At 43.4% G+C, this 21,942-nt stretch overlaps 1 protein-coding gene across 2 annotated transcripts in view; it reads left to right on the top strand.

Annotated features, from left to right (window-relative positions):
* The first annotated feature begins 7,069 nt into the window (after positions 1-7,069).
* Positions 7,070-21,942, top strand: part of TESPA1 (thymocyte expressed, positive selection associated 1) — a 34,770-nt gene continuing 19,897 nt past the window's right edge. For both annotated transcript variants that reach the window (XR_003970396.1, XM_030322834.1), the window contains exons 1-3: positions 7,070-7,213; positions 18,208-18,424; positions 19,372-19,414. Coding sequence is in view for 1 of the 2 variants with exons in the window: in XM_030322834.1 (XP_030178694.1) it covers positions 18,262-18,424; positions 19,372-19,414 (206 nt within the window). In the remaining variant the exon portion in view is untranslated. The remainder of the gene's footprint in view (positions 7,214-18,207; positions 18,425-19,371; positions 19,415-21,942) is intronic.

Genomic DNA, 21,942 nt, shown 5'->3' with positions numbered 1-21,942 from the left:
TTTGTAGGGAAGTCAGGACACATTCTCCGTGGAGCCTCATTCAGTTCATCTGAGGGTTATAAAATCCACTTTACGGTTTGTTTGAGACTAGAGTTAAGATCTGTTTATTGTTTTTCACAGAATATTCACTCAATAAATGATAGCTATTATAATTAGAAACAAAATAGTATACTGTAGAAACCATTTATTTTCACGTTTTCATTTTGTGGTTAAGGAGCATGAAATCCAGGAAAGATGCAGAGCAAAGCCTACAAGACAGATTTGTTGACTCCTGACTTCTTTACCAAATGTAGGTCAAGAAGAAACAAGTTCATTATGAGCATGGCAAAAACTATAACAGGGAATCAAAGAACACTTTGAGTGGTCTAAATCTTTCATGCTCATCCTCTCATGTACTTCTTTTTTTTTTTTAAGTTTATTTTTTATTTTTGAGAGAGAGAGAGAGAGCACGCAAGCAGGGGAGGGGCAGAGAGAGAGAGAGAGAGAGAGAGAGAGAGAGGGAGAATCCCAAGCAGGCTCTGCACTGTCAGTACAGAGCCCGAGGCTGGGACTCAAACTCAAGAACCATGAGATCATGACCTGAGCCAAAACCAAGAGTTGGACAGTAGGACGCTTAATTGACTGAGCCATCCAGGTGAGGACTGAGGCCCCACCTCATGTACTTCTACCTTCTAAGGTCAGCCTGGCAAGCTGCTAGCTCCACGTGGGTAAGAGCAGGAGGGGACTCCAGAGGTGGGAGGGAAGAGAAGGACGGTCCTGTTAGGAGTTGCTGCCCCAGGGAAGGAGGCCATGTTTCCTCCTGTGAGGTAGACCACAGCATTTGGGGTGGTTATACTTCACTTTCACTTTCTCTTCAGTGTGAACCTGTTCCTTTCGGATTCTCTTCCCTCTAGTTCAGTGTCCCTTTCTTCTCCACCTCTTCCTCCTTTTCTCTAAACCTAACAAAGGGTTCTCTCCTTGGTGCCAAGACTCCTACACAGACCAGGGGCTGGGGTTAACATACATGCCATTTCCCCCTCCTGTAGCTCTCCCTCTGATCAGCAGATGACGGTTATCCCACTTCCTGTGATCAACTGACAAAACACTGATGCAAGGGTACAATGTCTTTCCAGAATTCCTGGGTTGTTCTTCCCCAGTCCATCACTGGGTTCTACTCCACACCCTCTCCTTCCCCTATGTCTGCTCCACTCTCTAGTCCACTGTGGCTGGGGAACTGTTAGACTTTGGTGGGATGGCCTCAGAGCTTCAGGGCTTCCCTTTTATACAGATGAGAGAAGGACACAGGCTTAAGAAAGAGCCACCCTCCCTCCAATCTATTAACCGCCTACCCCATCTCACTATAACCCAAGTGCTCATGCTCTACTTCTGCCCCTGACCCCACACTCACCCTACATTTTTTCCCCTTACACCAAATCTCCAGCAACCCCCAAATTCTACCTGCTGTTGTGGCTTTTAATGCCTATCCCTTTAAAGATTTTAGAGTGCTGGACACAAAGACCCCAGTTTTAAGTTCCTCAAATCCATGAGGTCACTAACCTCCTAGCACTTATCCCATAATTTCTTCAGGGTTCAGCCCACCTTAAATGCTATTTGACTCAAAAAACATTATATTGCTTTTCTGTCATCCCCTCTTTATTTTCCCACCACCAATGATATCATCGTCATGAGTGTCTGCTTTGTACCAGGTACCTGGTATAGACAGGAACCCTACTAGAAGCCCTCTTTTCTTCTAGAAAGGGAGACCAAGATGAAAATTATTCCACATTTTTTTTCCCTCAAGTGCATGGGTCTGACCTAGCCCCAAAAGAACCCTGACTCTCATCCTAGTACATCCCCAGATCCTTCCCCCTCCACTGCTCTTACACTCTATATTATGGGTCCCAGGATCTGTCCTTCTCAACAGGCTTGTAAAACACTGAGTATTCACTATGTGAGTCACACTTGAAACCCAGTGAGGCCCTGTGCTTCTAAATTAAACAGGCTTGATCAGAAGAAAGATAGAACATAGCTCACCAGACAGTCAAACAATCTTGAGCTCAAACCATCTGAGTATGATGAAACACGTGAGTGTCACTATTTAATCTAGAGAAGACAGAACTGTAGTGGCTGTAGTGGACAACTTTCCCCAAAATAATTTCCTTGGGGTGCTCCTCAAAAAATAAACATGTATGTAATATATATATTATATATTTGGGAACTACAATATATATATATTATATATTTGGGAACTACAATATATATATATTATATTTGGGAACTACAAACTCTCTCTCCTTCTAGGAGAGTCACATTTCCATCACTTATTAAAAACTTCAAGGAGGTGTGCCTTACAGTCAAGTTTGTCTTTGTTAACCACGTGTTTCCCCAAATTATTAGATTAGCCTGGAAGTAAGCACTCTAATGGATAGCATTTTATATTGTCTCTTTTCATATCCTCCTGGATCTAGCTTATTTCTGGCACTACCCAGTATGAGTAGAGTTATAATTTCAGATCTCTGAAGGAATATACTCTACAGAGGCCTGTAACAGATTGTTCTCCCATTCTGCAGGACTTATAAACAAGGAAGATAGAGCAAGACAGAATGAAGGACTTTCCTGCAATTGAGTTGAGTGATTCAGGAGGATGGGTGTGTTAGAAAAGTTAGCAAAGCCCATTTATTGGAACCCTTAACTCCCAGAACATAGAAGCAAAGAGAAGGAGACGATGACCCTGGCCTGGTGGACCCTTTTGTGTCTGAAGAAAGTTTAGAAAACCCTTGATTAGTTGAACCATCGCTTTCTCCCCTAAGATTCCATCCACTGTCCCCACTTTTGAGCCTTTGCTATGGCAAAGAGACAAACTCACTCTAACTCCCCCATCAGCAATTTGAAGGAATGGGACTCAGTGAAGAATGGGCATTTGACTCAGTGAAGAATGGGCGTTTGCAAAGCCACACATCTGAGAAAGGAGAAAGCTGAGGACTGAAATGGAAGCAGGTCACTTGCATCTGGGCCTGGGAGGAGGGGCTGCGAGCCACAGCTTCTCTGTCATGGGACAACCTCTCTGAGCAGCCTTCCTGGCTCTGTCCTGGGTCTGGCTGGGCACCCTGCCAGCTGAGCTCTCAATTCGGCAGCTTCAGAACTCACTCCCAGCTCCAGTTTGGCTGTTTGAGGGGTGCATCGGTGTTCAGAAACTGTTCTGGCTTACCACTGCTATCTGGAGGATATCATTCATGAGCAATTTTTACTTGGCTTTTCAACGGACAAGAGTTGTTTTTTAATGTATTCTCTATTACTTTTACAATAACTTCTTGTTTTTAATTTTAAAGAATTTTTTTAACTTTTTTTTCTTTTTTGAGAGAGAGAGAGAGAGAGAGGGACAGAGCACGAGTGGGGGAGGGGCAGAGAGCGTGGGAGACACAGAATCCCAAGCAGGCTCCAGGCTCTGAGATGTCAGCACAGAGCCTGATGCGGGGCTTGAACCCACTGACCCAGGGATCATGACCTCAGCCAAAGTCAGATGCTCAACTGACTGAGCCACCCAGGCACCCCCCTTTTTTTAATTTCAGAGAGAGAGGGTATTCAAGTTGGGGAGAGGGGCAGAGGAGGAGAGAAAGAGAGAGAGAAAAGGAATTTTAAGTAGGTTCCATGCTCAGTGTAGAGCCTGACACGGGCTTGGATCATGGGCAGGGATGGTGACCTGAGCCGAAATCAAAAGTCAGACTCTCAACCGACTGAGCCACCCAGGTGCCCCTATAATGATTTCTTACCAAAAGTCTGTCATTTAATATTTTCATTTTCCACAATTAACCGCATGTGATCATATGAGAGAAAAGAACACTCGTGTGGATAGATATCGTAGATTTCTAGAGGCAAGAGAATCCTTGACATATTTCCATATTTTTCACAAAAGGAAAATTGATGTCAGTGAAATTAAGTAACAATCATACAGCTAGTGTTAAAGTTGAGGGTCCCTTCTATTCCCAGTCTCAGTGTTTATATACTGAATCCCTTAACGCAGGAGGGAGAGCACCCAGAGTGACAAACTGGCCATGCAATGAGGCGCTAATCTGCTGAATTGCATAGGCATTAAGTGGTCGCTTCATTTAGTATAAGGGTTTTTATTTTTAATCAAGGGCGGAACGAGCAAAACGTCATTTAAAAAGACCCTGAAGTCCTGGACTGCATGTAGCACCCAAAGAGCAATTGGTTTTCAGGATGCACGTGTGATACATGATCAAAGCATGTTACAGTGTCAGAGATACTCGGGCACTTCATGTTTGCAAAGGACGGAGGAAGAGTAGATGAGAGAGAGAGAGAGAGAGAAAGAGAGAGAGGGAAAGGGAATTAGCCAACATCTGAGAAAGAAGGCCATCATGTCCGCACTTCCTGCTCTTCCTAGGAATCCCGTGGCTTCCAGCCACCGCTGATGAAAAAGAAAATGTTCTTTAAAAAATCACACAAAATAGCAATCTTCTTTTTTTAATTAACAAAAAAAAATCTCTAGAAATTGGCTTGAGAAATGGTTTATTTAAGAAATGAAGCGATGTTGATGTATACAGACATACGGCTTGCTGAATAGAGTGAAAACGGTATTAAAGACCTAGGAAAACATAGCTGCAACTTGAGCATTTGTGCTGGGTCAATACCCTATGTTCCTTTATTCCTATAGCTTTGCAACCCCTCCTTTAAGGAACGTTGTCTGCATTTTGCAGACAAGGAAGTTGAGGCCTTCATTAATGTGTGCGGGAGTGCAAAGACCCCTAGTGCCGGAGTCTGATACCAAAGCTTGCTCTCCTAACCGTGACACGACCAGTGTGTATCAGAATGCAAACATTTTTGCCGGGACAATCAATTGTTCCTTATGCGGGAAAGTCCTGTACCTTTAAAGACATTTAGCATCTTTGGCCCTCAGACACTGAAAACCAGGAGCAGCTTGACGGTCACTCTGAAAATTAAAATGCCCTTCCATATTTATGAACTGCCTGTAGAAGTACCCCAACTGTTAAGGAAAAAATTGCATTTCAGAAACAGGGTTAAAAAGAATTTTTTTTTAAATATGAAATTTATTGTCAAATTGGTTTCCATACAACACCCAGTGCTCATCCCAACAGGTGCCCTCCTCAATACCCATCACTCACCTCCCTGAACTTCCACTGGTTTATGGGGCACCTGGGTGGCTCAGTCAGTTAAGCTTCCGACTTCGGCTCAGGTCATGATCTCACAGCTCATGAGTTCGAGCCCGGCGTCGAGCTCTGTGCTGACAGCTCGGAGCCTGGAGCCTGCTTCGGATTCTGTGTCTCCCTCTCTCCCTGCCCCTCCCCTGCTCACATTCTGTCTCTCTCTCTCTCTCAAAAATAAATAAACATTAAAAAAATTTTTTTAAAAGCTTCCACTGGTTTAGTTTTTGTAGTTAGTAGTGTAGAATAGTGATAAAGAGACCAAGGGAATGCTGAGTTTGGGTTTGTTTTTTTTTTACTTGTTGACCTTGAAGGAATTCTCAAAAAGCACCCTACTATCGTACTGGAAAATGTATTTGACATTTTCATCCCTACATGTAAAAAAAAATGTGTTTGTGTATGTGTGTGTTTGTGTATGTGTGTATTTGAAAGAGAAACAGAGAGAATTATTATTTTACTCATATTACCCTTGAAGAAAATAATGTTTAGAGAACTTAATTTGATGATCAAGAATTTTATTTCGGCTTCTTCCCACCACACTATAGCTATACTGCGGATAGCCAAAGAGTTGTCCTCTTCGCAATTGGAAATGGAGTTTAGGAACACGGTAAAAAGAGATGAACCTGTGGTGACAGCCATAAAATTTGAAAGAAGAGAATGGGGAAATGAAAGAAAGAAGAGAATGGGGAAATGAAAGAAAGAAGAGAACAGATATGTGAAAATCAGTCACACTTAGTACATTCAAGATATGCCTCGTACAAGGGTATTGTGATAAATATTTGTAAGTAAATGCTACAAGGAAGGAAACAGTTGGGTAAGAGGGATGGGAGATGGCTGGAACGGTAGACATCAAGCGAAGAGAGAGGAAGCAGTCTTGGCAGAGGTTGGAGAAGTGGAGCGAGGGCTGGTCCACGATGCTGAATGTTAGTCCAGGGTGGCAGCGATTGGGGATGGAGGAAAACTGCTCAGAGTTTAAGAAAGCTTCTTGGAACTGAAAGCCAATGAACTGGAGACATCTCTGGGATGTGACAGAGTTTTAAAACTTCACCTTTAGGGGCGCCTGGGTGGCGCAGTCGGTTGGGCGTCCGACTTCAGCCAGGTCACGATCTCGCGGTCCGTGAGTTCGAGCCCCGCGTCAGGCTCTGGGCTGATGGCTCAGAGCCTGGAGCCTGTTTCCGATTCTGTGTCTCCCTCTCTCTCTGCCCCTCCCCCGTTCATGCTCTGTCTCTCTCTGTCCCAAAAATAAATAAACGTTGAAAAAAAAAAAAATTTAAAAAAAAATAAAACTTCACCTTTAAAAATTCCTTGGGAAAGCAATCATTTCTTTATAAAAAAAAAAAAAAGTAGGAAAGAAAAGAAAGAAAAACTTTAAAGGGATTTGAACATAAAAGCAAAAGGCTAAGAAGCCAACCCCAAAAGAAGTTGCCTACGATGGCATGCAGTATTTGAAAACTAGCTTCTAGAGAATTTACCAGAGTGTGAAAGAGTTACGCAAACCGATCGATTTTGGCTTAGAGCGGTCTCAAGTGTGTTATAGGGCTGTGAGCATTTTCTCTGAGATACGTATGAGCGAACTTTCAGACACTCCTCCTCCTGGGGACAGCAAGCTTTATCACAGTCATGAGATTCCAGTTACGTGGTAGGAAGACTCCCATGCACATGTTATTAAATAGGCTGTGCCTTTCCCTTAACAGGAAAAGATCTCTTGTTTTGGAAAGAGCAAGGCAGCACTCAGACAAGAAGGGCTCCTTAGTGGCGAGCTCAGTGACTTCAGATCTTTTGTTCTTCAGTCTCCAGAGCTAGAGCAAAGGATGTGGCTGGGGTAGGAGGCGGGGACTGTGTGTGTGTGTGTGTGTGTGTGTGTGTGTGTGTTTTCTCATTTCCGCTTCCCCTTTCTGAGCTGGCAACAGCAATTTCATGAGGACAGAGAGAAAGGTACAACATGCAATATGATACTTTGTCACTGTCCTCACTCAGGTCCCCATACCTGGGAAGGGCTTGGCCGGGCTTTGACAACCGCTTCGCCTCACACGCTGCTCTCTACCAGCAGACAGGTGAGTATAATTTCCACCTCAATTTTAAGATGATACTGATTTGGGATGGTGCTGGGAGATAGGAAGCAGGTAGGAGAGAAATCACGTTGCCAAGAAAAGGGAAAAGTCAGGAGCAAATTTCCCACATTCTCGACTTCAACCTTAAAAAATTCATCACTACCTCGCGGAACAAAATGGTCCCTTTTTTTTTTTTTTTCCTTCCTCCTATTCCCAGAAAGGTACTCTGTGTCGGGTCACAAAACATGGGTTCTTCTGATGGCCTGAAGTAATATTTAAGAATTTTTTTACCTTTCTCACCTGGGAAGTCCCTCTCTGTGTCCTGCTGTACTCCCTTGTGCTGTAATTCCAATCTGATCCTAACTTTGAAAGGTTCTCAAGGGGAAGAGTTTCTCAACTTCCCTGTAGGTTCCATTCCAGCTTCCATAACGGTGAACAAGTGGGAATCTCTAGCTGAAATCAATGTTGCTTTTGCAGATGTGACTACTTTCCTCAGAAGCTGCAGAAGAAAGCTGGTGAAGAGATAAACTGTAGCAAGATATACGGGGATTAGATACGAGGGAGAATTCACACCATCGGACAATGCCAGGCCAATTCAATGGGAAGGTTCTAGAAAGATAACCACCTGTGAGGGTTGTTTTCCAGACTGTCCATCTCAGAGATGGATCTGTGGATATGTTGACCACTTAATGACTTACCTCATCTGGGATGGGGGGGTCTGTGCTCCATGACTTACCTCATCTGGGATGGGGGGTGGTCTGTGATCCTCCAGCACCCTTCGTCTTATAGGCAGCCAGGCTGAGCATGTCACTCCCTACATGAGTTTGGGGGAAGGTAGAGGAGTGGAAAGATCCTTGCACTGGGGTTTTCCCAGGCCCCCACTGTGCTCCTGCACTTTCCAGTGGGTGGAGAAGAGGCGGGTCCCCAACACAGAACGAGGACAAGAGAAAAGAGCCCCACAGAAATGGTTTGATAAGATCATGAGGATTTATGAGTACTGGTGACTCTGTCTATCACAAATGACTGCCTGTCTAGGCAAGGGGACTTTTTAGACAGTAATGTGGGAGGCCGAGGATAGGAGGTTGGAGGTTGGAGGTTGGAGGCTTTCAACTTGTGTGTCCAAACTTACAGACTTAAGGGTTGTTAGGCTTGAGTGATTGGAGCCAAAGATCTGGCATGATTATCCTGTAACAGGATGCATTATTAGGAGGAAGGTAGGCCGGGTTTATTCTCTCTCTCTCTCTCTCTCTACTAGAATACTATCGGGGTTAACAAGCAGAAGGTGTAACAAGAGGGATAGAAAGAGATCTAACAAATGATTTCTTATTCATGGACACCCCAGGGAGTTTAAAGCCATCTTAATAACCTTTCATCAGAACTCCCTGGCCCCTGAAAGGGGGATGGAGCCTTGGGATTAAACATTACATAGTGGCCACAGGAATCAGAACAGTCATTTTTAGCTCAGGGTTTATGACTCGCATTCTAGTGGAGAATGGAGAGGAGGTTTGGTCTCAGCTTAGATCATGACTCGTGGGCCCACTCTAGGCTACAGTAAGGAGAAAAGATCAGACATTTATTGCCACTTGATAATTGACAACTGTTTTCCACCTGCAGGGCAAAATCGAAGTGGGTATTCTGGTACCCACTGTGCTTTGTGCCCTGCCCACACCCAAGCCTAACACAGAATTGCTTAAACACAGATTTTGAGAAGAGAGGGTGTAGATATGTGAAAAATAAGAGGGGAGAATAAAAATGAGCCCATGAGGGAAAGAGCTGCATTACCATGGAAACAGGGATGAAGAATTAAAGACGTGCCAAGAAAGCTGCTCGCCCTCACTTCTGTCTCTAGACTGAGCTATCTACACACGAGGACAGATGAACAGATGTTTCTTAGTCCTGCTAGCTTTAGAGCCCATCCAGGTGAAAAAAAAATTAGTATCTCCCAACACTGAGAGCACCGAATGACTCTTTTCCAAACGTATAACTTTAATGTTTCCTGTGGTACTTGACAAGCCTTCCATGGAACTCATTCACACTGTGGAAGTGGACGTAGGGAAGAAAGGGAAGGAGAGAGAAAGTAGTCTCTGGTGGTCTTCTTTCAGTATTTATTCAGCTGAAATTATTTGGGGGAGAAAGGTGGTGAAAGAGGAGGGTAAAATAGTTATATTGATTAATTGGAATTTTTCTTGGAATTGTCAAACAACATTCCCCCTTTTCCCTGAAATAGATTGAACTGCTGCTTTAGACCACAGACGTCTCTGAATGCTCAAAGGCTATACTCAGGGTAATGTTTGCTCTGAAGATCTTCCCAACTGCGGTGGCATGGAAGAGAACTAGAAATCAGGAATGTATTTCCCATCTGTGAAGGAATGTGAGAGCATAGGGCAGGTTGGGGGCGTGTTGAATGGGGTGCAGTCAACCTGGTTTGAGGTGCAGATTGTCCTATCTACAAACAGAGAAATGGCTGTCCTGGGATTTCCCACAGGCCTTTGCAATGGGGGTGATATGTGTGTATCTTGGCTGTAAACGCGAATGACATGCAGAAGGTCTTGTGGGCCTCATCATGGAAACTCTGTTTCCTCCTTCTCTCTTCCCACGCTTGTTTTCACTCTTAGTCCCAGTTTATAGGCCCTGGTTGGGTGTAGGCACGATACAGACAGAAGAGAAGAGAGGTCTGTCTGATACATGTCCCTGGGAGGAGCCCCAGAGTGGAAACCAGAGTGGCATGAGGAAGGCTGTGTGATGTAAAGGAAAAAGCGTACGCTTGGGGCTCCGAACTTGGGAACTTTGAGTCCCACTTATAACCATCATATTTTATGTGAGTTCAGATAAGCCTCTCTCTCTCTCTCTCTCTCTCTCTCTCTCACCCTGTCTCATTGTCTCCTTCCGTTTCCCTATCTTTCTCCCTCTCTCCCTCCCTCCCCACTCCTCTTTTTCAAAATGACTGACTGGGATTAAATGGTCTCTCTGGTCCCTTTGGACATTAAGTAAGAAGGAAGGACCTACTTAGTGTTTATGTTTCATCTCTGCTTAACAGCAACACCCCTCTTTCACCATATGGATTTTACACACACTACTGTATCATGTTGCTCACTCTTTCTTCCTTCTTATTCCTGGAAATGTCCCAACTTTAGTGAACGGTTTAGACTGAGGGAAGATTAATAATGATAACTGCTATCCTTTATGAAGCACCTCCCTTATACATCAGGGACTTAACATACATCACCTGATATTAGCTCCCTAGAGCTCAACTAGTTGTATGTTACCTGTTTTACTTATGAAGAAACTTAGGTTTAGAGGGGACAGGTAAGTTACCATTTACATATGCAGTAGGGAGATAGAACTGTGATTCCCAACAAGGTTTATTCTGATTCCAAGGCTCTTGCTCTTTCTACAGTTTTCCTTCTCAAAAGTTGGCCATCCTGACTGGTCCCTTAAAAATACCCCCTGAGATACCTGCAAACAGCTGATATTTAACAGGTACAAAATGTTAGATCCATAATGATTGTTAAAATATTCAATAGTTCCAGGGTGCCTGGATGGCTCAGTCGGTTGAGTGTTCCACTTCGGCTCAGGTCATGATTTCACAGCTGGTGAGTTCGAGCCCTGCATCAAGCTTGCTGGTACCAGCACAGAGCCCACTTCAGATATTCTGTCCCCTTCTCTCTCCGCCCCTTCCCCACTTGTGCTCTCTCTCAAAACAAAATTAAAAAAAAAAAAATTTAAATAGGGGCACCTGGGTGGCTCAGTTGGTTGAGTGTCTGACTTCAGCTCAGGTCATGATCTCCTTGCTCGTGGGTTTGAGCCCCGTGTCGGGCTCCATGCTGACAGCTCGGAGCCTGGAGCCTACTTCGGATTTTGTGTCTCCCCCTCTCTCTCTGCCCCTCCCGTGCTCGTGCTCTGTCTCTCTCTGTCTCTCAATAATGAATAAATGTTAAAAAATTTTTTAATATTTAAATAGTTCCATACCAAGTTATGATAAATATCAATTGCTTCAAGCCACTGAGCACCCATAACCAACCCAACTATCCCACAAGTTTCTCCACACTGGCTCTGATTGGCCTGTGATGCTCTATAACCATCGTTAAATGTTCTGAGTGGCACAACAATCTGAAAGTAATGTGCAATTCTAGGCAGCCTTTTTCCCCTCAACTAGAACCTAGTTGGACCCTTGTTGCTAAAACACTCTGTAAGCCTGACAAAAGCAAAACTGCATCATAATCTAGTTGGAGTTCAGAAGGAAAACTATGCTAATAACCAAATGAAGCAACACTTCCTTCACGAAGACTGTCACAAAGCCAAGGATGAATTTATTTTGGTTTACACTGTCTCTTCTATACCGGGCTATAAAGTAGAGAGTTTATATAGCATGTGAAATGGATAATTTACAAAAATAGTTTCTCCTTTCTTTTATCCCAAATTACATGTACCACTGATACTTGGGTGGTGATATTAGGTTATTTTCCTGTTCTGTAATTAATGGAAAGACCACACAACTAGAGTCAGACCAACCTGAGTTTAAATCTCAGCATTACAAGATCCTAAATATATGACCCTGGGTAAGTCACATATCTCCCTGAGTTTCACATAACAGTAATTAGCTCAAAGGTGATTGTCTTCATTAAGTGATAGTGTTTACAGGAAGATCTTACGGATAAATATAAGGTACTCTACACATCCCAGTTATTATTAGCACCTATCACTTTGACTTACCCACATAGCAAATCTGACTACATCCCTTAGAAAAACATACTTGAGGTGTATGATGTTTTCAGTGTAGTAATAATGACAGAACTACAAAGGTTTTCTCCTGATACTAAACTTTCTGCTTCTGTTGATGATTTTCATTAGAAGATATTCATTTCAAAGCTCTTATTTCCTGAATCTTCTTTTGTCTAATTTCCATCCTATCAGCTGAAATTTCTACTTTTAACTATAACATCCTCAGAACAAAGAGAATTCCCTCCTACTCTATTTGTTGTAGTCAGATTCCAGAACATTGGACAGGTTGTGGAGAAATATTTGGGGAGTGAACCTTTAGAGAATTGGAGAAAAGAGGAAAGGGCAAAGGGCTGGAAATGAGAGCAGAAGGGTGAAATAAGGCTTTTAAGGGGTAATTCAGGTAAATAGCAACAGAAGTAGTGTGGAATTTTTTGGGTTGAGGGGGCGGGCAGTTCGTAGGAACATCAGGGAAAAGTACCAGCAAGCTAGGACTTCCTTCCTCATAGAAGTTAGATTAAGTACAATTTTGTAATATAAACCAGCATCAAGAAAGATAACAATCAGATTCCAAAAGGAACCTCTGACCAAGGAATGGAAACTTAGAATGGAACACTCTGGAAAAATAATTTTTTAAATATAGAAGAATTTGGTAATTCAAGTGTTACAAAATTTTGGTCAAACCCATGTGACCCCTACATTCCATCAACAAAGGATCAGCATGACTATGCCCCAAGCCTCTTTCCTCTTCTCTACAAGGTATAAAAAATATATATACATTAGGATTTGGGACCTTGTGGAAAGTCAGGAGCACCTGTCCCGTAACACCTACTAAACGAGGGTAGTTTCTCAGCGCTAGTCTGATTCTCACGTCTCTGCAGGTACAGCATTTGCTGAGCTCTTCCTGTTGCAAAGGTACGATGCTGTGTCTGAGTTGGGGCTTGGGGGAGGGTTGATGAGGAGTGACACATAACGACCGATGGGTGACCATGTACCTCTTGCTGGGCGTGATAGAGGCACATGTGGCAGTTGCTAGAGGCAGGTAAGAGAAGCAATGACTTGAATCAGCCTTCAAAGTGTACACAGAATTTGTCTGGATAGAATATGCTGTGGATGACACAGCATAAGCCAAAGAAAAAGAAGTGGAAAAGTTGAAAAAAGGCCAGTAACACCTGATGGAATCACGCTCATTTGGGTTCCTTCTCAGCCTCCCTCGTTCAAAGACTCAAGACTCACCGCTTTCCTGGGTCAATGAAAGTTGGAAGTGTAGGAACCTCATAAGCCAGGGCCACCTTAAAAAGGAATCTGCCAAGTGGCAAGTAACACCAGAGGCCGCTGGACCATTTCCTAATGCGTACGGGGAAAATGATACAAAGGCATTTGCTTTTACAGATAGTAGCCATACAGGTATTTGAAACCCAACTCAAATAAATTCGTATACATTGGTCTCGAAGGTAAATGTACACAATATCAAATCCCACCAATTCATTTTCAAGAGGATGAAACTGCTCCCCAAGGAAAGAATGTAATTGGCTTGCCAGAAGTCAATGGATCGGGCAAAAAGTTTGAAAGAATGTCCACGTCTCCCGATTCCTCCCAGTCAGCACTCTTTACACTGCACCACACTCTGTGGCACATGTGGGTGTATGTGTTTGTGTAACTTGTCTGAAGGAAATAGCTCCACACCCTTCCCTCTCTTACAAGAGGTCCCAAGGCCTTCAAAGGTGCCATTTCGACCTCTGCGTGCACCCATCCATCCTTCAATTCTTTCTAACACTTGTCACTGCTGATGTGCTTCTCTGATATCATGTGCCACTTCCTCCAGATTCCCACAAAGAATACTCAGTTTCCTACCTCTCAGCAGCACAGCTTCCTCCCTGCAACCGCTAACCAGACAGTTCTATCCCTCCCTCCCTCATAACATCGCTGAGCTTCTCGCTCCCACATAACACCCGTGAACAGGTCTCTGTGGCAGAGATTGGGAAAATTGCTCAATTCTCTGAGCCCATGACCAGTTTGCCAAGGTTGAGATTAGCTTAGATACGGCTCGCATCCTTTCTTTCAGACTTGAAACCGTGTCGCTTCCCCAGGTGAAGAAAGTATTCCATTCTCGCACAAATTGTTCCAAAAATGGCTGTCGTTCTCAGTGGGTGGTAGAGACCTTAACTTGTCTAGCCTTTCTGTTGCCGTAACCATAATGGTCATTTATTTATAAGCCCTTCTTTGGAACACTTATTCATTGCGGATTCTGTTTCCATGGGCTTTCTCCCGTAGGTATTTACACTGACTAAAACCTTTGTGCATAGGACAGAAGAGCAAATAGGAATAGTTAAGAAGGGGTGCCTGGCTGGCTCAGTCGGAAGAGCATGGGACCCTTAATCTCATGGTCAGGAGTTCGAGACCCACATTAGGTGTAGAGATTACTAAAAATAATAATAATAATAAACTTAAAACAGAAAGGAATAGTTAAGAAATTACAACTTCTTTTCATAATTATAGGAGCTCCTAGAACAGAAACAAGTCTTAGACTCTCAAATTCATCACTTTTCTCCCAACTTGAAGATGGAAACATTGTTACATGCTTAGTAGCACACAGTTATAAATTCACTGCTAACCCTTTGGAAGCTGATCTCCCTACATAGGTCTCTTAGGTTATGATGAATCTGTAAAGCAATGGGCTCCTTTGGGGAATAGTCACGTACTGAACATTCATTCGTTTAGAGAATAAGTATTTCCTAAGCAACTACAATGAATTCCTCTCGGTTTTATGCATTAGGGATACAGCAGTGAACAACCCAGACAAAATCTCTGTCCTTGTGGAGTTTATATTCCAGTCAGAAGAGCAAACAATAAATAGGATTAACAAATAAAATATCAACTATGTTAGTGATAAGGACTAAGAAGAAAAAATGGGCAGGGAAGGAAATCCGTGAAGGTGACTATTGTAGGCTATAGAAGCCGGGTCTGACTTCATGAAGAAGGTTGGTTAAGAGTGGGCTTTGCAAGTGAAGTATGTCAAAGGCTGAGGAAGAGGAAGATGGAGAGGGGAAAGAACATGAGAAAAGTGTAGGGTTTAAAAGGAGATAAGCATTTTCAGGAGGCAAAGAGGAACTTAGCCTATATGCGTGTAATATATTTTCCAAGATGTGGAGGAACGTAGGATAGAATTCCTATCGCAGAAGATGTTGAAACCCAAGTAGAGGCATCTATCTACCATCTCCATTGGTGAGATTCGGACACTCTGCTGGCCTTATAGGGGTTTAACTGTAAAACGACACATCACAAATTTATGGTATGAAAAGCATCAAATTTTAGAGCATAATGTCCCAGTTGAGCAACTGAGAACAGAGAAATGGACTGAAATTTCCAAGGTCATACCACTAGCAAGTGGCAGAGTAAAGTGTGGGAGTCATATATTCTTTCTTTCCTTCTTTCCTTCCCTCCTTTTTCTCCCCCCTCCCTCTTTCCTCTCCTCCCTCCTTCTTCTCCTTCCCTCCCTCCCTCTTTCCCTCTTCCCTTCCCTCCTTCCTTCCTTCCCTCTTTCCTTTCTTTCTTCCTTTCTTCACTTCTTCCTCCCCTCCTTTTTTCCTGCCCTGCTGCCTTCCTTTTAAATCCTCCTCATCGCCAAAAAAAACCTCTCCTTTGTGAGCTGAAGAATTCTTGTGTTTGAGATGAGGTCCATTTACTCTGGGAATTAAAGACAGTAGGCAAGTCAGCCTTTGATGTTTTCTTCTTTGGACCAACTAACACCAACCTATTCAATATTTTGAAGGTGAAGAACTTGGTAAATAAACCCCAGTCAAAGCTTTTTAGACTCTTTTCCTCAGTTCTTCCTAGTGGTAATTTCATCCTCCTTTTTATCACCTCACAGCATCTCTGTCTAAAGGACAAGTTTTTTTCTGCACCGCCTCTTTGTGGCTTCTCTGCGTCACAAGCTTAATTTATTCATTTAATTTGCCTTAAAAGGCACAAACAGTGGATGAAGAGCCGGGTGCTCTGGGTTAACAACTTCTCAAAGTGCTGGCTGCTGTCTCTCCTTGGAGGTTATTTTTGCTGTTGGGCTGGACACAGAAGTGAAAGAATTTAGCTCAGACAACAGTAACTATGTATTCTTTGTCTCTGGATATGTTTTGTCTGTAGCAAGCAGAGGCATCCAAAACAATTTCATTGCCCTAGGAAGGCATCTTATGTTCCGGATGTTCTTCTCAAAAATAGCTGTTTTAGGGCCTAAATTGTTGAATACCTCCCTAATGATCTTGTTTTTAAGTCCTTGAAGAATAAGAAGTCTAAGGAAACTGGCATTCTTCTTATTCTTTTTCTGTTGTTTTCCTTTGCTCCAACAATTAAAAAAAAAATTTTTTTTTTTTAATTTTTTTTTTCAACGTTTATTTATTTTTGGGACAGAGAGAGACAGAGCATGAACGGGGGAGGGGCAGAGAGAGAGGGAGACACAGAATCCCAAGCAGGCTCCAGGCTCTGAGCTGTCAGCACAGAGACTGACGTGGGGCTGGAACTCACGGACCATGAGGTCATGACCTGAGCCAAAGTTGGACACTCAATGGACTGAACCACCCAGGCACCCCTCCCTTGCTCTAACAATTAAAAGCACAACGATGAAGATGAAGCTGTTGATGGCAGCTCTGGGGAGTAGACGGATGAGACCCCGAAGAGCTCCGGTCCCACTTCTACTTGTTCACTGTACGGGCTGAGTGAGAGTAGCAGGAGGGAAGAGGCAGGACAGAGTATAAGCCAGTGAATGTACCTCTAGGTACATCAGCCTCAAGGCTTTGTAAGCTCTATTTGGACAGCTGAGTGATTTTTTTCCCCTCCTTCTTCCTCTTTGAATAAGTGGCTAGTGCCATCAGAATGCATCTTTGGGAGGAACACAAGACAGGTTGAGTGGGCAGTGTTAAATGAAATATAAATGCATTGGGGCACCTGGATGGCTCAGTCGGTTGAGCCTCTGATTCGATTTTGGCTCAGGTCATGGTCTCAACAGTTGTGGGGCTGAGCCCCACGTCAGCGTGGAGCCTGCTTAGTATTCTCTCTCCCTCTCCCTCCCCCACCCGCCTCTCTAAAATAAAAACTAAAAACAAAGAAAAAAGCAAAAAATATATAAATGCATTGATGAACCAAGGCGTTAACTCATAGCTATGGAGAAACCCAGGTTGACAAATCAAAAAGTAATGATCCTGGAGGTTGTGACTGCTAATTGCATAAGGCCACATCTCCTTGTTGTTTGTATTATGGGAATTCTTTTCCAAGAGAAATCTTATGCGGATCCCTAATACATAAAACAGGAAACGAAACAAAACAAACAACAAACTCAGAATGACTGTAGTTGGAGTGACATCTTGGCTGTAGCACCTTAGAAAAAGTTGTTTAACCTTTCAGACCTGGAAATTCTTCATGCATCTCTATGAAGATCAAATAAAGTGAATTGTATACATTGCAAATGTAAAGATATTCTAATTTTTTTAACATTTATCTATTTTTGAGAGACAGAGAGAGAGTGCAAGTGGGGGAGGGGCAGAGAGAGGAGGAGACACAGAACGTGAGCTGTCAGCACAGAGCCCGATGCGGGGCTCGAACTCACAAACCGTGAGATCATGACTTGAGCCAAAGTCAGATGCCCAACCGACTGAGCCACCCAGGCACCCCTAAAGATATTCTAATTTTAATGGAAGCTTCTGAGAGGCAACATCATTAAGGATTAGAGAAAGTTTGTTTTGTTTTGTTTTGTTTTGTTTTGTTTTGTTTTGTTTTGTTTTGTCTTGCACAGAGAGCACGCATTCCAGCAGGGGAGAGGGGCAGAGGGGGAGAGAGAGAGAGAGAGAGAGAGAGAGAGAGAGAGAGAATCTTAACCAAGCTCCTCACTCAGCACAGATCCCACGACCCTGGGATTATGACGTGAGCCAAAATTAAGAGTCAGACACTCAACTGACTGAGCCACCTACATGCCCCCAAAAGTTGTTTTTTAATATAGTATGTCAACTTTCATGAGAAGTAGCAGTTCTTTTAAGTTAGAAGAACTTTCTCAATGTCCTTTACATGGTAAGATGTTCGAAATTGCCAGATTTGCTGACTTGAAAGACTTGCCCTGGTATATTTCAGAACATTTTTTTTTTCTTTTGGAAGACAGAGGAAGGGCTGGACATCTCCTCCCTCTTCCTGGATGGGCACAGAGGTCATGCTCCTTGATGCAGAGCTGGGGAGTTGTGGGGCAACCCTGGGGTGGCTTCTGAACGGACGATGAGGGGGCTGTCACTGTGTTTCAGCTCTCAGAAGAACAGCATTACGTGGCGGGAGGCCCTGAAGTCTGAGCCAGGGCCATGGAGGGCTCTGTGCTGAGCCCCACGTCCTGGGAGAAGCGGCGGGCCTGGCTCCGGCAGAGCCGCCACTGGCAGACCCAGGTCTTGGAAGAGGAGGCCGGGGCTGTCCTGCAAGATGTCTCAGATCCTGAGCCTTCCAGCCTGGATGACGTTTTCCAGGAAGGTAAGAGGCAGTTAGACCACAAATAGACTTCCACATCGCCTGGTGCTGGGGAAAATGTGCCCACGGGCACAGGTCTGCAGAGCGTGGGCAGTGGTTTCCTGGGTGAGGCTAGGCCTTCAGGGAGGCTCATTTTGATGGGTTTAATGAGTTTAAAGGAAGAAGAGTGAAATGATACAAGATATAGATTGTGGGAGAGAGAGAGAGATAGGCATAAGATGAGGAACAAGAAAGCACATTGTTGCATCATCCCGGGCTATAAGGGCCTGAGGTCAGGGTTCTCTTGAATGCTTTGGGGCATTTTTATTTTGTCTGTGCAACAAGGTTACACTCAAGTGGATGCTGGGACTCTGACTTCAACTCCGCTGCTAGGGAGCTGTGTGACCTTTGGCTAGTCACTTACCTCTCAAAAGCGTGTTTGTCTGATTGAAGTGGTCATACCTCAAGTCGTGGCAGTACGTTTTCTACGTGCCTGTCACAGCTTCTCAGAGGTTCAAATGAGACTGTAGACCTAAGAGTTAAAAAAAAAAAAAAAAAAAAAAACTTTTATATAAATAAATCCATCCTTGCTTATTTGGCAGAAAACAAAAGTGTAAGGACAAAATTCTGATTTTGTGTTGTCTTTTTCTATTTATTATTATTATTTTTTAAATTTTGTTAGAGAAGAATCCACCCCTGTTCCCAAACCTTGAGGAAAAGGGAGCCGTGGGCCTGCCATCCTGGGCATTTTCCACAATCCAGGCAGAAGGGGGCGGGAAGCAGAGAGAGAAGAAACACCCACTATTTTTATACATGGGAGAAATCTCTCATCTCTTACAGAAAAGCTTTGTGGGGGGAAAGGGGTCATGGTACGGCTTACATAAGGACAAACTTGCAGAACAGGCTGAGTTGCAGGGAGGAAGCCTGGCCTCCTTTAGCTCTCACGGCGATCTGCTCTCTGCTATTTCCAGGGACTCCGATCAGTAAGATTGAAGACTGGCTACAGGACTGCGGGTAAGTGCCAGACGGGCGGTGGCAGTGAGTGGGGTGGATGGCTAAATCTGCGAACAGGCCCTGACTCTTGGGAGCTCAGAGACAGGGAACTGGGTTTGACTGGGCTTCATGGTTAGATGTGAGGTGGAAATGGCGGGGGTGGGAGTGTGGATTGCAAGGGTTTGGGGCGAATGTGGGGAGTGGGCCATGAATGAAGCACAGCTCTGGGCTGAGACTAAGTTAGGAGCGGAGGCCTGGAAATCCAGACTGGATGCGGTCTAGAGTCCAGACTGATGGACATCTGCAGTTATGGGCACTGTCCGGGCTTTTCAGATCCCTCCTCCATTGCTTCTTCTTCAGACTGAAGTCTGACACTGTATAACAAAACAGGAGTTAGAAACCCAATTGTCCTTTTTTTTTTTTTTTTTTAACTTATTTAAAATCAAGTTAGTTCGCATGCAGTGCAGTATTGGTTTCTGGAGTAGAACCCAGTGATTCATCACTTACATATCACACCCAGTGCTCATCTCAACAAATGCCCTCCTTAATGCCCATCACCCATCTAGCCCATACCCCCACCCACCAGCCCTCCAGCAACCCTCAGTTTGTTCTCTGTATTTAAGAGTCTCATATGGTTTGACTCCCTCTCTTTTTATCTTATTTTTCCTTCCCTTCCCCTAGGTTCAACTGTTTTGTTTCCTAAATTCCACATATGAGTGAAATCGTATGATATTTCTCAGAAACCTCATTGTTCTTATCATCATAGGAATTCATCACTGTGTTAATTTCTACTGCAGAACGCAGGAAGATAGGCTGTGGGTTTACCCCAGTCATTGAAACCAGAACTGGAGAAGGTACTTCAGGGCAAAATACAGTATCTCTCTCCTCAGAAACAGTAAAATACGAGACCCCACACCTCATCAGTACCTAACCCTAACCCTAACCCTAACCCTAACCCTAACCCTTACCCTAACCCTAACCCTATTATTAAGTAGGCTCAGTCTACCCAGAGGGAAAGCTTCTATGCCCTACTTAATCCTGATCCTCTGTGTGATGATGCTGAGAATGCAGCTCCTTAGTTCCCCTTCAGGAATGTTTCAAACTTTATATGGCCTTCAATGTATAAAGTCTGGGGACCTGTTAACATATCAATAAACCCATCCTTGCTTATTTGCTAGGAAATGAATCATCTAAGGTTATTTATTTCAATTCTGCCCCGGAAGGTAATGCCAGGAAGGATTTATTTTGTGTTTTCGTGGCTTACAAAACATATTGTCCTTCTTGTCCTAATCCGGTTGACAATTCATTGACTTCAATGTCAGTAAAAGGTCCTCAAAGTTCAGAAAGTTGAAGGGGTGGTGGTAATAGGAGTGCTGGCACTTTTTGGTGCATCACAACTGTCCTAGGATTTAGAACGCCTCACCTGGTACCTACTGGAGAACCAGTCAGCTCCTGGTCTATCATGAACTATTCTTGAGTCAATTTAAATTCATCAATAATTGTTGACAGCATATTTGCTGATAATGTCTGATCGTCTAAATGTCCTCCGAGGGGGCCAAGTAGTTTAAAAATATGCTCCTTGACTCAAAACATACTACCTTCCAGCTGAAAAGAATAAGTTCACAGAAACACAAGATTGTAAACTCCAGAAATTACGTTCCCCCCCCCATATTTTACAAAAATAAACCCTAAACAAAACATGGGCTGAAAAAATAGTCTGGTGGGTAAAAAGGCTCCAGGATTTGAGCCAAACGTTGTGCTAACTATCTGTGGAACCACCTGTAAGAAAACAATCAACACTCCTTCTATTTCAGACTCCTTGCCTAGAAAGTAGAGACCTAGAATAATAAAGTTTCAACATTTATTGTGAGATTTAAATGATATAGTATATGCACAAATGCTTTATGCTCTGTAATAATACGTGAGCGGTGAGGTTTATAAAGGAGTGGCTTTGTGCTACTTGAAAATTTCACAAAATAGACCTGCCTATATACTTAGCATCTGTCTGTCTAAATCTCTTTATTTCTCAGAAAAGTGTGTGCAGAAGGGATACATGCCAACTCGAGGATAGTGGCCACCTCTGGGAAGGAATGGGAGTAAAATGAGGCTGTAGTTATATTTTTAATATTATATTTTTATTTTTATTAAGAGAGTTCAGGAACAAATATGACAGAATGCTTACAGGTGTGAAAGTAGGGGGGCAAGTGCAAGGGTATCTGTCATTTTTCTTTACCTTTTGATGTGTTGAAAAAAATTTAATAGTGAAACTTTAAAAAGCCCACAGGAAATTCTCTTAATACACATTTGTCAGGGTGCCTGGGTGACTTAGTTAAGCATTCAACTCTTGATTTCGATTCAGCTCATGATCTCACGGTTTATGAGTTCAAGCCCCACACTGGGCTCTGTGCCAAGAGTGCAGAGCCTGCTTGGGGTTCTCTCTCTCTCCTCTCTCTGCCTCTGTCTCTCTCTCTCTCTCTCTCTCTCTCTCTCTCTCAATATAAATAAATAAACTTAAAAAAAACTAAATTTGTCTCTGAAGGGGGAATTAT

Source organism: Lynx canadensis, chromosome B4 (genome assembly GCF_007474595.2).
Source record: "Lynx canadensis isolate LIC74 chromosome B4, mLynCan4.pri.v2, whole genome shotgun sequence".
Classification (NCBI taxonomy): domain Eukaryota; kingdom Metazoa; phylum Chordata; class Mammalia; order Carnivora; family Felidae; genus Lynx; species Lynx canadensis.
Note: the sequence above shows the minus strand (reverse complement) of the source record. Positions and strands in the feature narration are given on the sequence as shown.